The sequence below is a fragment of the Mytilus edulis genome, chromosome 2, assembly GCF_963676685.1.
Source record: "Mytilus edulis chromosome 2, xbMytEdul2.2, whole genome shotgun sequence".
In the NCBI taxonomy this organism is placed as follows: domain Eukaryota; kingdom Metazoa; phylum Mollusca; class Bivalvia; order Mytilida; family Mytilidae; genus Mytilus; species Mytilus edulis.
Window position 1 is genome coordinate 101551808 of NC_092345.1, and position 15406 is coordinate 101567213.

Sequence of the window (15406 nt, forward strand, 5' to 3'; positions counted from 1 at the left end):
ATCAAAACGAATATGTACAAATATTACATATTTAATCTGTCCTATGGTTAACTTCATCATAATGATACATAAAAAAAGGAAACAGAAATGACCACAGTTATAACACATTACAACTGATCACACCTACCACATTCCTCTCAAACAATCAATAAACAACAAAGCTTGTCTTAGGTTTATCCAACATTTGACAGCCTTTTTATGACATGTTTGGGCCGTTGAACCCATGGCCTAAGTTCCTAAAAGCTGGCAAAGAAATCTCAGACTTCACTATCTTCACATGGTATAGTCATAAAACATGATCAGTCCATATCCTCACATGGTATAGTCATAAAACATGGTCAGTCACTATCCTCACATGGTATAGTCATAAAACATGGTCAGTCCCTATCCTCACATGGTATAGTCATAAAACATGGTCAGTCACTATCCTCACATGGTATAGTCATAAAACATGGTCAGTCCCTATCCTCACATGGTATAGTCATAAAACATGGTCAGTCCCTATCCTCACATGGTATAGTCATAAAACATGATCAGTCACTATCCTCACATGGTATAGTCATAAAACATGATCAGTCCCTATCCTCACATGGTATAGTCATAAAACATGATCAGTCCCTATCCTCACATGGTATAGTCATAAAACATGATCAGTCCCTATCCTCACATGGTATAGTCATAAAACATGGTCAGTCCCTATCCTCACATGGTATAGTCATAAAACATGGTCAGTCCCTATCCTCACATGGTATAGTCATAAAACATGATCAGTCACTATCCTCACATGGTATAGTCATAAAACATGATCAGTCCCTATCCTCACATGGTATATTCATAAAACATGATCAGTCCCTATCCTCACATGGTATAGTCATAAAACATGATCAGTCCCTATCCTCACATGGTATAGTCATAAAACATGGTCAGTCCCTATCCTCACATGGTATAGTCATAAAACATGATCAGTCCCTATCCTCACATGGTATAGTCATAAAACATGATCAGTCCCTATCCTCACATGGTATAGTCATAAAACATGATCAGTCCCTATCCTCACATGGTATAGTCATAAAACATGATCAGTCCCTATCCTCACATGGTATAGTCATAAAACATGGTCAGTCACTATCCTCACATGGTATAGTCATAAAACATGATCAGTCACTATCCTCACATGGTATAGTCATAAAACATGGTCAGGTTTTATGTGAGTAAATATTGCCCTAACAGTTAAAACAATATGTTCAGCAAACAACAACATTTATACTAAGTCAGAAAACAGGCCTGTGATGCTTTGCATATGAAATTGTATATGCTTAGCAAGTTAAACAAGAAGAAACTTTAACAGCTGTTTCAGTATATTTCCTCATACTTAGGTAGATTTGCCTGAGACAATGTAAGACACCATATCTATTAGGGCAGTTGATATAGTACAACCTAAAAATTCACAACATAAATTTATGTTAAAAAATAAATGTAATTTAATGGTTCATTTGTTTTGTAAAATGTTAAGGTAAAGATTGCACGAAATGCAATCAAAACCTTATGGGAATGACTTGTTATCTTAATCTTCCAAGGCTTTTCACTACCTTTTTGATACCCAAAATATAGTGCATTGACCATTTACATTCTATACATCCTATCCATGAATATTTCCGGAAAGTTATCGATGTAATATATGCTCAGATATTCAAGGTACAAAATGATCTTACACTTGTCAAGAAAATTACATAACTTTTGCAAGTTGCAGGAATCTATATATCTAATATATGTTCTAAAATATAAATGATGTCATTGTTAAAGTCATCTACAATCAATTTAATATTTAATTTTACTTTCCACTGATAAATTGGAGCAATCTTTACCACCAGTACTTACACGCACTTTGATTGTAATTAGGGTTGTTTCTTAGAAACTTTAAATATTAGTTGTGTAGAATAATTTAAGGGGTTTACCTCAGTCAGACAGAGTTTTAATTACCTTGTCCTCATTTTAATGATTCCAGCAGTAATCAACAATCAGCCATGGGTATTTTGGGGACAAGACAATTTTTTTCTTGATCTCACACTTTTTTTCCAAAATCCTTATTTTTTTCGTTTTTTAACCAGATTTTTCAAAGTGAAAATCAGTTAATGATTTTGGGATGTACAGCGGGCTGGCGGCTGTCAAACAGTGACCGTTTAATAGAATAAAAAAAACTTTGACGAAATTTATTCAAATTTGATATATATATATGTTAGCGGCAATAAGTGAAATTAGGCATTAAGCTTAAATCCTAGGCAATAAGCTAACGCCTAGGCAGTAAGTCTATTGCCTAAATAATGTTAGGCATTAGTCTTAAATCCTAGGATTTAAGCTTAAATCCTGAAAATTGTGTGCAGGCATTAAGCTTAATGCCTAAAATATAAATGCGAGTAAATAAAAGAAATTTATTCATTTAAATAACATTATAAGAACTGAAGTTTAAATCTACTGGATTAAAATCACTTTTAAAATATGTTATTTATATCAAAACTTATCAAATAATACTTTAGAAAAAATGAAAACTAGATACGAATTTGTGTTAAAATCATTTGTTATCACAATTTGTGGAACTGTTAACGAAGAAAATTTACTTATCCAATTAAAAGAAATGGAAAATGGTGTGAGCAAAAAATCATATCTTAGTAATGTTTACTTTTTATCAGTTTAAAGCAGCTCGACTAGTGAAAATTTCAAAAAAAAATTCGCTATTTTACAGAATCCCCACCCACCCCCTTTTTTTGATACAATCACTTTTTTAAAAACTTTTTTATTTTAGCCAAACACTTCTAGAATTCAACTTTTTTCTTAACCTGATTTTGGGATTTATATGACTGTAAACAATAAAAAAAGATTAAAAAAAGAAAAGATCTTATGGTGGTGCACTCCTTTTTTGCTACATCCCTTTGAAAGTACCCAATTTTGATGATTTTCCCATTTTTCATCAAGTTTTACCTATTTTTGGTCTTACATCGTGAAAAAAACATTTGTTTTTCATTTTTTCAATGAAGATGAAGTGGACCGATCTGAATACATTTAAGAAAACTATAGGTGTTAATATAAGAAAAGTTTTATCATATTTTGAGGCTTTTCGTGTCAAATTTCCCATGCTGTCTATAAATTTTGTAAATTAGAGATTTTTTTAGTACTAAATGCATATAGTTTCAGCTTCTTTGTTATAAATGATTGAAAAACAACATATCTAAGAATTTTGAAAAGAAAAAAAATGATATGGGATGTACTTTTGTTCATGTTTCTGGTAGAATCATTGTTTGTACCCCTTACCCATCTTCTCAAAATTTTGGCTAAAGATACTGACTTGATTAATAATGAAATTTGAAAATGCATTACTCAAAAACTTCTTATTATAAATACACAATTTTTCACAGAATTAAGTTTGAGTATTACATTTTTTTTAAAATAATTTAAATTTTCCACTAGTATCACATGTTTTGGAAATAATTCCATTACGAGGTTTCAACGAGACTGAAACGTCAGAAGAATACAATCTTAATTCTGTTTTCTAAACTATTAAAATTACTAAATAAAATTTGAAGATCTGTCTAATGAATGTATAGTAATACATGTAATATTACGAGTATAATGAAGAAACTATTTTATATAAAGAATAAATCACAGAATATACATAAATTCCACAGTTCCCTTATTGCCTAAAATTTTGTTCGGCAATAGGTTGAATAATCATCATCATATTTCAGGAAATAAGCTTAATGCCTGAAAATTTCAGGCAATAACTTAATGCCTAGGCGTTAGCTTATTGCCTAGGATTTAAGCTTAATGCCTAATTTCACTTATTGCCGCTAGCATATATATTCCTGTCACTAAATGAAGCTCAAATTCAATTTTGACGATTTCTGCTTTTTCCTTGTTAAGTTATCGCCCTTTTTTGTCGAGCCTGCAACATTTGTTGCAGAAAGCTCGACATAGGGATAGTGATCCGGCGGCGGTGGCGGCTACGGCGGCGACGTTAGCTCACTTCTTAAAAGCTTTATATTTTAGAAGGTGGAAGACCTGGATGCTTCATACTTTGTATATAGATGCTTCATGTTACGAAGTTTCCGTCAGTCACATGTCCAATGTCCTTGACCTCATTTTCATGGTTCAGTGACCACTTGAAAAAAAAGTTCAAATTTTTTGTAATGTTGAATTCTCTCTAATTATAAGTAATAGGATAACTATATTTGATATGTGCGTACCTTGCAAGGTCCTCATGTCTGTCAGACAGTTTTCACTTGACCTCGACCTCATTTCATGGATCAGTGAACAAGGTTAAGTTTTGGTGGTCAAGTCCATATCTCAGATACTATAAGCAATAGGGCTAGTATATTCGGTGTATGGAAGGACTGTAAGGTGTACATGTCCAACTGGCAGGTGTCATCTGACCTTGACCTCATTTTCATGGTTCAGTGGTTATAGTTAAATTTTTATGTTTTGGTCTGTTTTTCTCATACTATATGCAATAGGTCTACTATATTTGTTGTATGGAATGATTGTAAAGTGTACATGTCTGGCGGGCAGATGTCATGTGACCTTGACCTCATTTTCATGGTTCAGTGGTCAAAGTTAAGTTTTTGAGTTTTGGTCTTTTTATCTAATACTACATGCCATAGGTCAACTATATTTGGTGTATGGAAATATTTTATGATCTTTATGTCAGTCGCGCAGGTTTTACTTGACCGTGACCTCATTTTCACAGTTCATTGCACAGTGTTAAGTTTTTGTGTTTTGGTCTATTTTTCTTAAACTATAAGTAATGTGTCAACTATATATGTTGTATAGAAGCATTGTTAGCTGTACATGTCTGCCTGGCATGGTTCATTTAACCTTGACCTCATTTTCAAGGTTCATTGGTCTTTGTTTAGTTATCTTGGTTAATGTTAAGTTTATGTGACAGTTGTAATCAAGCTTTATACTTAGGACTATCAACATAATATCAATGATTAGTATAGAAGGCGAGACATTTCAGCGTGTGCACTCTTGTATGTTGTATCTTATTATGTGATTGAGTTATTTTCCTTTGAACAGAAATTATATACAAAGTTCGATTACACTAATTGTTTTTAGAAAATTTTCACCTGGTACCATATTACAAAGCATATGGTAAATGTCTTATCACATAATTGTAATTGGAGTGACAGATTTATTTGAAAATTTTCTGTTTCCTAAGTGTTGGTGATTATAAGCTATAAAGGACAGTATAGATATAGGCAGAAATTGGCTGTTCATTATTAGCCATTTTGAAGATAATTACCGATAAGTTTTATAGATTTTTAGAAGACATTGTATAAATGATAAATAAATTTTTCTTTTCTTTGGTAAATTGTTTGAAGAATTTGTGGTAGGTTTGTTTGTTATTCTTTAAAAACTAAGCTTATATATTGTCTATTAATAAACATATATTTCGATTTCTGATTTTGGACCCAGTTTTAAAGATCGTCCAAATGGGGGCCTAAACTTCAACTGTATTTGATTTCAACATAATTTGTGTACACAGTCAGGGTTCTTTGAAATACTGAATCTAAACCTGTATTTATTTTCATTATTAATAAGGGTGCCTTCTCAAATCTTGCATGTGACCATGGTGAATGCAGTCAAGGAAACTTGACGGTAATTCGTCTCCTTTTTTGGAAATTGGTATGACAATGGTTTCTTTCCAATCTGGTGACAAGAATAAGAAAACAATAGACATTAAACACTACAAGCATGTAGCATTGAACGAAAAAAAAATATAGATTTGACATGATCAAATTGAGAATGGAAATGGGGAATGTGCCAAAGAGACAACAACCCGACCATAGAAAAAAATGATGCCTTGATTGTTTGATAATTGGAAAATGTTGTAAATGTTTCTACCAGGCAGTATGGTGCAAGTCTCTTTGACAAGTCTTGTTGGGATTTCATCTGGACCAGCTTCTTAGTGGATATATAAGTTACTTAACAAATTAGATCACCATTGTTATTTAAGTGTATTTGTGGCACAAGGCAATGGTATTAATATACTCACTGATGTTAAAAATACCCCACAAATTATATCAGATTTGGTTTACTCAACGAAATACCTATAGGTGTAACAAATTAACAATCCATAAAACCATTAATTCGAACAAACAAATAGAATAACATAACTAAAACGTCAAGTTAAACCAGGACCGCAATCCAAAGAAACCTGCACTATACTACCTACAACAAACAAAAGCTGAACGCTGCATAACATAAGTTAGAACAGTGTAAGCTTAAGTATGCATGCTCGGTTTGGGGCCGAACACATATGAAAAGTGTGCAAAGACGATCAGACAGGTTTTGAATTAAAGACGACCAACAAACCAACAGTGTATTTTCAACGCTAAAAACTCTTCAAACATTGTCAACCAGGCTTTGTGTAAGGCCATCATGATCTATATAATATGTAAAGAAAACTTAATGTACATGGCCTCGTAGCAATATCGACGTTTAAACTGCAGTTTGAACGAAGTCCGAGTACAATATCAGAATACGGATAGGAAGAGTCTGATGTCAAAATACGGATAACAAAAGAAAGTATGATGACAATGATGCATAAATTAACAATGGACTACTAGCAGTTACTGATATGACAGCTCCAGGCGTCAATTAAACGGATTGAAAGATAATGTCTTCATCATATGAATATCAAGCACAATCTCTCTTGTTAAGGGTTTAGTAGCATACGATCATAAAATTTATGAGAAGAACATTACCCGTATTATGGCAACAAATGGTTTCAGAATAAATGTGTTTATTTCCGATGCAAAGTCCCTATGAGTGAATCAATATTAATACCAACAGATGCCTTCTTTAATAACCTGACAACAGTATCGTAACTATATCCTTTCTGAATAAGTCTGTTTGAAGGGTTTGCTAGCTTTTGAGGTGAATGTCTATGCTACATTTTTATGCTTTGTACAGAATATTACCATAAAGGATTGGGTGTCAAATACCTGCACGTAATATAAGATGTCAACATGTTGATTTATATTTAGGAATGATGTCCTTGTACCGATGATAAAATCTAAATGTTTTGACTAGTTTGTGATATCGAAAACCCTGTTGTAATATTTTTTCAGTAAACCATTATTAACCATATGTGCATTCTTAAAAATTCTAAAGAACTTCTGCATAATTTTAAATCTCTGTCTGTTTCTGAAATAAGTTCTAAAATACTTTTGACTTTTTAACCCCGTATATCACCATTCCCTAAATAAAATTATATTTTTTAGAAAAAAACATCCAACGGCAAATTTTTTTTATATTTCTTCATCATGTGAAGTTTACATTTATGGCGTCAAACACAAGAAGCAATGCATGTGGTTTTTAAATTTGATAGATGCATTTTGAGCTTTTTTGTTAAATATTTATTTGTTTTAAGATTGTGACACAGTGATGACTGCTGTACCCATATTTTGACACTATTATTTCTGTTTTGTTCACGCATCATTGTAAATATAATGGAATTTGATGCGACTGTCATACAAGTAAAAATATGATATTTGAAATGATAATTGCAGGTTTGTTTTGCCGTTCGATTTACTTATTTCATAAACTAATTGTGTTCAAAATAGTTAGAAATAAAGAGTTAAGCCCAAAATCATACTAGTGGATAATATATTGCTGGAGACATATTGTTCGCATCCGATATTACATAATTATAACGTTAACTACGGAAATGTTAGTCCGTATCCTACTTTGTTTATTGTAAGAATAAGAAAACGAAAATAGACCTGTCTATTTTGGTAGTTTCGCTTTGTTCTCTGTAAGTAAAGGTGTCTTTTGATTTCTATTAAAATATCTACATTAAACAATACATTTATTGGATCAGTTCTGCAACGACCTTAATGTTTATAATACAGACGAATACACATTTAAATGTCATTTTATTTTTGAGTTTCCTGATCACAAGATCATTTGTAATGTTTTTACACATCTGTCATTATTGATTTTAAGTACATACAAACCTGTAAAACTTGAAATGTTGTCCAGTCTAGTCGGACCTTAATATACTAAAGTTGTGTGGTTAGTCAATGACCATAATTACCTTTTTACAAGATAGATGACATTGCTCATGACTTCTAATGTTAGAGACACGATTGTACTTAAACACAATTTACATGTGTGAGTGCATCACTTAAATGATAAATGTATTAAATTTCCCAGAAACTACTCCAAAGTAATGGAAAGAATTTGAAAAGTAATTCATAACATTAGACAAAATTAAAGACAATTCAATTCATTATTTTCACATATAAATGTGATATCAGTGGCAAATATTACATGCATATCTCATAGTGATATGCAAATTTATAAATAAAAAGCAAATAAATTTTGTATTTTTAATTTGCAGCCTTTCAAAGACGTTTATAACCACAAAATAATAAAATTGAAAAAAACACATCAGATATATGTATGAGCGTAGTAATGCCCTTTACCGTCAGTCGTCAAATGGTCATTTTTAGCTACTGTTAGCATCAAATTGGTTAAATTTTTACTGTGATTTGTCAAACTCTCCTTATGTTTATTTGACAGAGGTCTCAAATAATTATTGTTACCGTCTTTTTTTGGGAAAATATAACTTGATTCATCAAAATCAGTCAATTTTGCTATCGTCTAAAAGAAAGTACATTTTATTGTCAATGTCATGCATCAAAAATTACCGTTTACGTCATTTGGCAAGAATTTTTACTGTGATTCATCATGAAGGTACCCCCATTACCACACTCTGACATGTATAGGTATTAATTTTAAACAACTTAGGTTCTTACTTTAGTCTTATCTCAGATACTGTCTTATACATGTATTCTATCATGTCTATACTTTGGTCATACTGTCTTATACATGTATTTTATCATGTCTATCACAAAGTGATAAAACCTAATTAAGTTTCTATACTTTCTCCACTCTTTAGATTTAAATTAAATTAAAAATGATATTTTTTAATGTAGGTATAAAGTTCTTCAATAAGGAAATGTGAACAAAAATAGTAAAAAACATTATTCCTCAGCTAAAGATATCAGATATTATGAATGTCTTGAAGACATGAACAACATAGTCTTGTTAACAGACATGACATTTTGTTAGGGTCATACACTAGAAAACAGCTTGAACCAACTGATGCAGACTGATGCTTTGTTTTTGAGTGTCAGCTGTATCTATTGTCAATTTCTCACCTTTTCATCAAGCAGTTAAACTGTCTTCCATTTGTGATGTTTTGGAAAGAATAAATCCTGTAGATGTGAACAAAATATGTGTCCTGTCGAAAAGTAGGACAATTGTGTAACAGATGTCACCCAAACTTATTCAAAAACAAGTAAATTGTAGTCTTTAAAATAGTCTTAAATATATTTCAAAATCATTTGTTTATTTGTATTTATAAAATACATTTCTAATAACAAGTTTCAATTTGTAATCAGATATTTTACAAAATCCCTAGCAATATTTTCAGTGGTTTTACAAAATCCCTGATTTACAAATTGACTGTAACATACATATATCATATCTGAACTAATACAGGAAATCTGGATTCATGACTAAATCATACTCAAATCTGAAATGATGGAGTTATTCCTCTTTGTCCTAACCTTGCTCGATATCCTTAACAAAAAGTTGACATTTTATTTTATGATTAAGACAATCAAGACAAAATTATCATTTATATGAACCATCATTGTATTATTAGTTTATTTTTTAGTTTGACTTTGGTTTTTTTTATATAATGAATAATATCATTGTAATTTTTGTGCCATGCAAAAGACACCTTGATCAGGGGCGGATCTCTAAGATTTTTGAAGTGGGCCAGGTATAAGTTCTGGTAATCAAATGTATACTGGTGAAAAAGTTTTGGACAATTTTATACTGAAATGGGGGGGGGGGGGGGGGGGGCATATGATTTATTAGTTAATGAAATTATCTGTACCTGTATATAAAGATCATGTGTATATTTTAACTTAATGGGGGGGGGGGGGGGGGGGGGCATATGGTTTATTAGTTAATGAAATTATCTGTACCTGTATATAAAGATCATGTGTATATTTTAACTTAATGGGGGGGGGGGGGGGGCATATGGTTTATTAGTTAATGAAATTATCTGTACCTGTATATAAAGATCATGTGTATATTTTAACTAACAGAAACATTAAAATAACTTACATATTTCTTCATGTTTGGCAACTTTGTAAGAATCTGAATTTATATCATGTATATATGATACACTGGATATTTTTTGTCAATTTTCATACTTTTTCTTTTAAAAAGGAGGAGTGCAAAAAAGATTTATAAAGAAGCATGGATCTGCTGTATTGTATACTTTTAGCTGTAATTTCTCTTGGTGTTAAAGCAAATGTGAATACATATGGTAAGTTAGTTATTGTGAATTAGAATTAATGACAAAATTAAATTGAGGGTATACAGGGTAGATAACATCCTCTTTGTACTGTCACCTGAATGAGTTTCATAATTATACCCCAAGCACCATTAAATGAAGTTGCGGAGGTATAATGTTTTTGACCTGTCTGTCCGTCTGTCTGTCTGTCTGTCTGTCAGTTGTCCTGTTCTTGTCATTGCAACTCCTCTGAAACCACACATCAGAATTTCATGAAACCTTTTTAGATAATTAGGACATGCTATGTAGATTTGCATAACAAATTATGATTCAAATTTTGTTTCTAGGAGTTATGCCCCTTTGAACTTCTTTAATTGGTATTATTTTTTGTTTACAGTGAGGACATTTGAGCAACCTGAAGAGAGAATCTCAACATTTAAGACAGTGTGTTATTATCCTATGAGTAATACAATCAATACCACAACAAAAGATCCTTTACCAGAAGGCTTTAATTCAAGCCTGTGTTCACATGTTATATTTATACCAACTGTTATAGATAGAAATAACCGAATACAGCCAGCAACTCCTTCACATGCAGTCCTTTTCCAGAAGGCCATTCCTGTTATTAGACAACAGAATCCAAAGTTAATAATTATGGTATCAAATGTTGGCCACTTTGATCCAGTAATGGAAAGTAGGGAAAACATTTCACAGTAAGTAAAACTGATTTGTTCATTATTTTATTTTTAGGTAATCTCTTTTTTGTCAAAGATCAAAAGCATCCAATGAAACTACAGATTAAATGATTGAAACAAAAGACAGTTTATTCTTAAAATCATTATAGCTGGCTTGCCAGGTCTTCAATAATGTTTGTACATCTATTTCAGATTTGTCCAAAGTGCTGTTGTATTACTGAGGAAATATAATTTTGATGGCCTAGATTTAGATTGGGAGTTTCCTGGCTGGCCTATGACAGAAAAACCACATGGACAAATCCATAATTTCAGCATAGTACTTACAGTAAATATTATATAATATATTTTTGATAAACTAAATCATCAGAAATCACAGATTAAAATATTTCTTATAATACGAAACATGTATAATATATACTTTCTAAATGCTTATAAATATCAACCATTATGAAACCAATGGTATCAAAAGGTACAATGTGTCTACTTTTTTTAGTACGATTCTAAATATGTAATAAAATATTTCTTGTGAAAAGAATGTTCATTAATATAAACAATATTTATTTTGTAGGAATTGAGAAAATCTTTTGAAATGGAAGCCATGCAGACAAACAGAACCAGGCTTCTCCTCTCAGCAGCTGTGGCTGCAACAAAAGAAATGGCAGAAAAAATATATGAAATGGATTATTTAAAAAAGTAAGTTTTCTTGTATATTAAAAATGTTAATTTCTACTAGAAAATAACATTGTCTAGAAAATAACATTGTCTAGAAAATACATAAGTTTTTTTAGATGCAAACCACAGATTTCATAGTTGTGAAATAAGTATGATTTAAACAAGTACAGTCACTATACAGTTATTAAACTACAACAAAACTTCAAAAATTTAGAAATACAATTTCTAACTTTTTAAACTTCCAAGAATGAACAAAAATAGAACCATATTTATCTAACTGTAGTTCTCCCCTACAGGGCCTTAGACTTTGTCAACATGATGGGATATGATTACAACGGATGGGGACTCTTGAGTCCATTGACAGCTTACAACTCACCACTGTTTCCGGAAGCCTATGATAAATATGCCTTCAATACTAATAATCTGGTAAGTGCAATTATCTAGTAGCATTTTAAGGATGTCATGTCTGTCTGTCTGTCTGTTCTACAAAAATGCCTGATAAAATAGTTTTTTTTCTGATATATTAAAGATCAGTGTGGATAGTAAACTTAGAATTGATAGGAAAAAGCAAATACAAGTTGTTTGCAGTATATGTATGTTCATAAAATACAGAAAAACACAAAAAATTATTGAATTGATAGAAAATAAAATAAATAACATATTTTTGAAAAAAGGGGGAGGGCTAAAAAAAAACAATTGTCCTGTCCCCTATGTACCTATAATTTCTTTATAAAATGCAATTTATTTGCATGAATATTTTAAATTGAAGAAGTTATTAAATCTTATTTTAAAACTTTTTTTATAGATACAAGAAATTAACTTTTAACATCATATTTTTTATACAGACTAAAAAATGTGTTATATTTGAATGCCCAATTTTGTTTTATTTGATTTTCTACATGTGATCACATATTGTACTCTTTGAGATTGCTATTCCAGAAATATGCATCTAAATATGCAGCATTAATTGTGTGCTTCACTGATTGTAAACATTAGTATATATGATATATCTTGTTAATTGTAGGCATGGTCAGCAACTCACTGGGGATCATGGGTTGGTAAAGACAAATTAATGGTTGGCATTCCATTCTATTGTCATGCATTCAAACTGTTGACCTCATCAATGCACGGGTACCATGCTATAGCCATTGGTAGAGGGGAATGTGATATGGCAGATTATCTCTGTGTAAGTATTTATTTATCCATCCCTTCTCCTGGGTACCATGATATAGCCATTGGTAGAGGGGAATGTGATATGGCAGATTATCTCTGTGTAAGTATTTATTTATTCCTCCCTTCTCCTATCCCACCCTGCTCAGTCACTCCATAATTGCTGTATCACGGCTTTTAGACAGAGCAGACTGGGAAGTTTTTGCTTATTGGCTGTACCCCATGCCAAAAAAGTTCAAATTGTGGTTCTCTGCTGATGTCAATGGTTAGAAAACGCAACATTCATTACATATCACTCTAATTTCCATATAAAATGTTTAGGATACACATATTAAATTTATTACTTTGACAGAGTTTAAGTAAAAGTTGTTGTGAAGTAGCAATAAAATAAGGATAGTTTTTTCTGCTTTAGTCCGCCACCTGTCTCCCTTGCTAAAGGTAAATTCTGATATTAAGAAAACAAGGGCAGGTATAGACAAACAACTTTTGCTAGATGAAAATACAAATGGTAGTTCAAATACTAAAAATATAGTGCTTATTCAATTCAGACATGGATGTGTTCAAGTAAAATGAAAGGTTAGTTTGCAGACATTTTTTCGATAGAAATATATTTGACTTTTAGGCATGTGACGCCCTGAAGAAGAAGAATGCCACTCGTGTATTTGACAATGCTGCTAAAGTTCCATACCTTTACTATGGTGACCAGTGGGTCAGTTATGATGATGTACAAAGTACTACAATAAAGGTGAAACAATATTATACATTGTTTAACAAAATTATAATGTGACTTCTTTTGGAATCTTTGAATATCTTTGAAAATAAAATTTGACAATTTTTTGGGATATTATTTTCTGAAAGGATCATCATAATGATTGATATTTATTAATAATATTGCATTTTAAATTTCAGGATTAATTAAAAAAAAAGTAAAACATTTGATTGATATTTATAACATATAACTCTTCTACAGCTAATTTATGGGCTTAGTATTAAAAACATACTGCTTTGGTAGGGCTATATTGCATTGCAAACATATTTGTTACATTGATTATTATGTATATGTATTTAGGCTAAATGGATTAAAGAAAATGGTTTTGGAGGTCTAATGACATGGAACATGAAATCTGATGATTATCAAGGAGTGTGTGATGGGAAAACAAAATACCCACTGATGAATGCTGTACTGAGGATCATAAATAACTAGACAGAGCTAAACAAAACACCCACTGATGAATGCTGTTCTGAGGACCATAAATAACCAGACATAGCAAAAGCAGAACATATGACATGTATATTATATATATTTATTTGCCTGTTTAGCAGTTCCAATAGGACCAATCACTTCCAGGATAGCAGTGCTTGTCTCCTAATAGAGTAGAGGTGTATATTGATGATTGTATTGACATTTTTTATAGACACTTATTTATTATTGTAGATCAAATATGAACCTCTAAATGTCTCTTGTTTATTTTATATTTATATTGTTTTTCTGTCTCATTGGCGCAAATCTTACAGTTCCTTTTGATCATTGTATTTTTCAGGGACAGTAACTTACATTCCAAGAATTGTTATTTCCCAGACTTGCCATCACATACTATGTGCTGTTTGAATAGTCAGTCCTTAATTTTGTTGTTCTTGCAGTGATTGTTGAACTGCACTACACCAATAAGTAACCTGATGATTTAACCATCAATGTTTTATGTAAAAAATGCAAGACGATATATAAATTACTTTCCCCGACTTTAACCATAACTTCAAAATTGAGATATCCCATTGTAGAATTGATTAAATTCAACTTTTGTCTGTATGTCGTATTTCAAATAATGTTTATCATGATATTAAAAATTCCAGTTTTTTGTCAATATCTGAAACGATTTTTGGTAAGTAAACAATGGAAATATGTGTTACCCTGAAAGTTAGATTGATATCTGAAATCTGGTCTAGGCATTTAAATTCTATGATGTGTGAAAATCTGTGTGATTGATTCATACAAATGTATTTTGGTACAAATGTATTATGATGAATATTTCTTTTTTCTGCATACTGTGAATAAAAGATGTTACATGCTATCTTTCTTGTATTTCTTTTCAGTTTCTATCATATACCACAAAACTGTTTTGAACAATCATCACCTTTGTTGCTTTTATCTTTTAATTATATTCTGATTAAGGTATATATTAAAGAAGAGTGTAGATGCATTGTTTAAGATAGAGATCACATGACCCATAATTCATTGTTCAGTTGCTTTCATAAAGTTTTTAGTTCCCCTCAAAGAGGAAAGTATAAACAAGAAGATGTGGTATGATTGCCAATGAGACAACTCTCCAAAAGAGACCAAAATGACACAGAAATTAACAACTATAGGTCACCGTATGGCCTTCAACAATGAGCAAAGCCCATACCGCATGTCAGCCATAAAAGGCCCCGAAATGACATCAAATGTTTTAAAACATCTACATCAACTGTCTTCCCCCGGTCTGAAGGAAAAAAAACGTCC

General features: G+C 31.4%; 1 protein-coding gene across 1 annotated transcript; it reads left to right on the forward strand.

Annotated features, from left to right (window-relative positions):
• Positions 1-7710: 7710 nt before the first annotated feature.
• LOC139513731 (acidic mammalian chitinase-like) lies at positions 7711-14260 on the forward strand. The gene is made up of 9 exons (XM_071302485.1): positions 7711-7810; positions 10306-10405; positions 10770-11085; positions 11260-11392; positions 11636-11760; positions 12036-12165; positions 12764-12925; positions 13532-13654; positions 13979-14260. The coding sequence occupies exons 2-9, from the start codon at positions 10336-10338 to the stop codon at positions 14111-14113; spliced, it is 1194 nt and encodes a 397-aa protein (XP_071158586.1). The 5' UTR covers positions 7711-7810; positions 10306-10335; the 3' UTR covers positions 14114-14260.
• Positions 14261-15406: the final 1146 nt, after the last annotated feature.

Coding starts and splice junctions, on each gene's coding strand:
- LOC139513731 (XM_071302485.1), top strand. CDS start 10,336: ATGGATCTGCTGTATTGTATACTTTTAGCTGTAATTTCTCTTGGTGTT. Junction 11,086..11,259: donor AGTAGGGAAAACATTTCACA/GTAAGTAAAACT, acceptor CATCTATTTCAG/ATTTGTCCAAAGTGCTGTTG. Junction 13,655..13,978: donor TACAAAGTACTACAATAAAG/GTGAAACAATAT, acceptor ATATGTATTTAG/GCTAAATGGATTAAAGAAAA.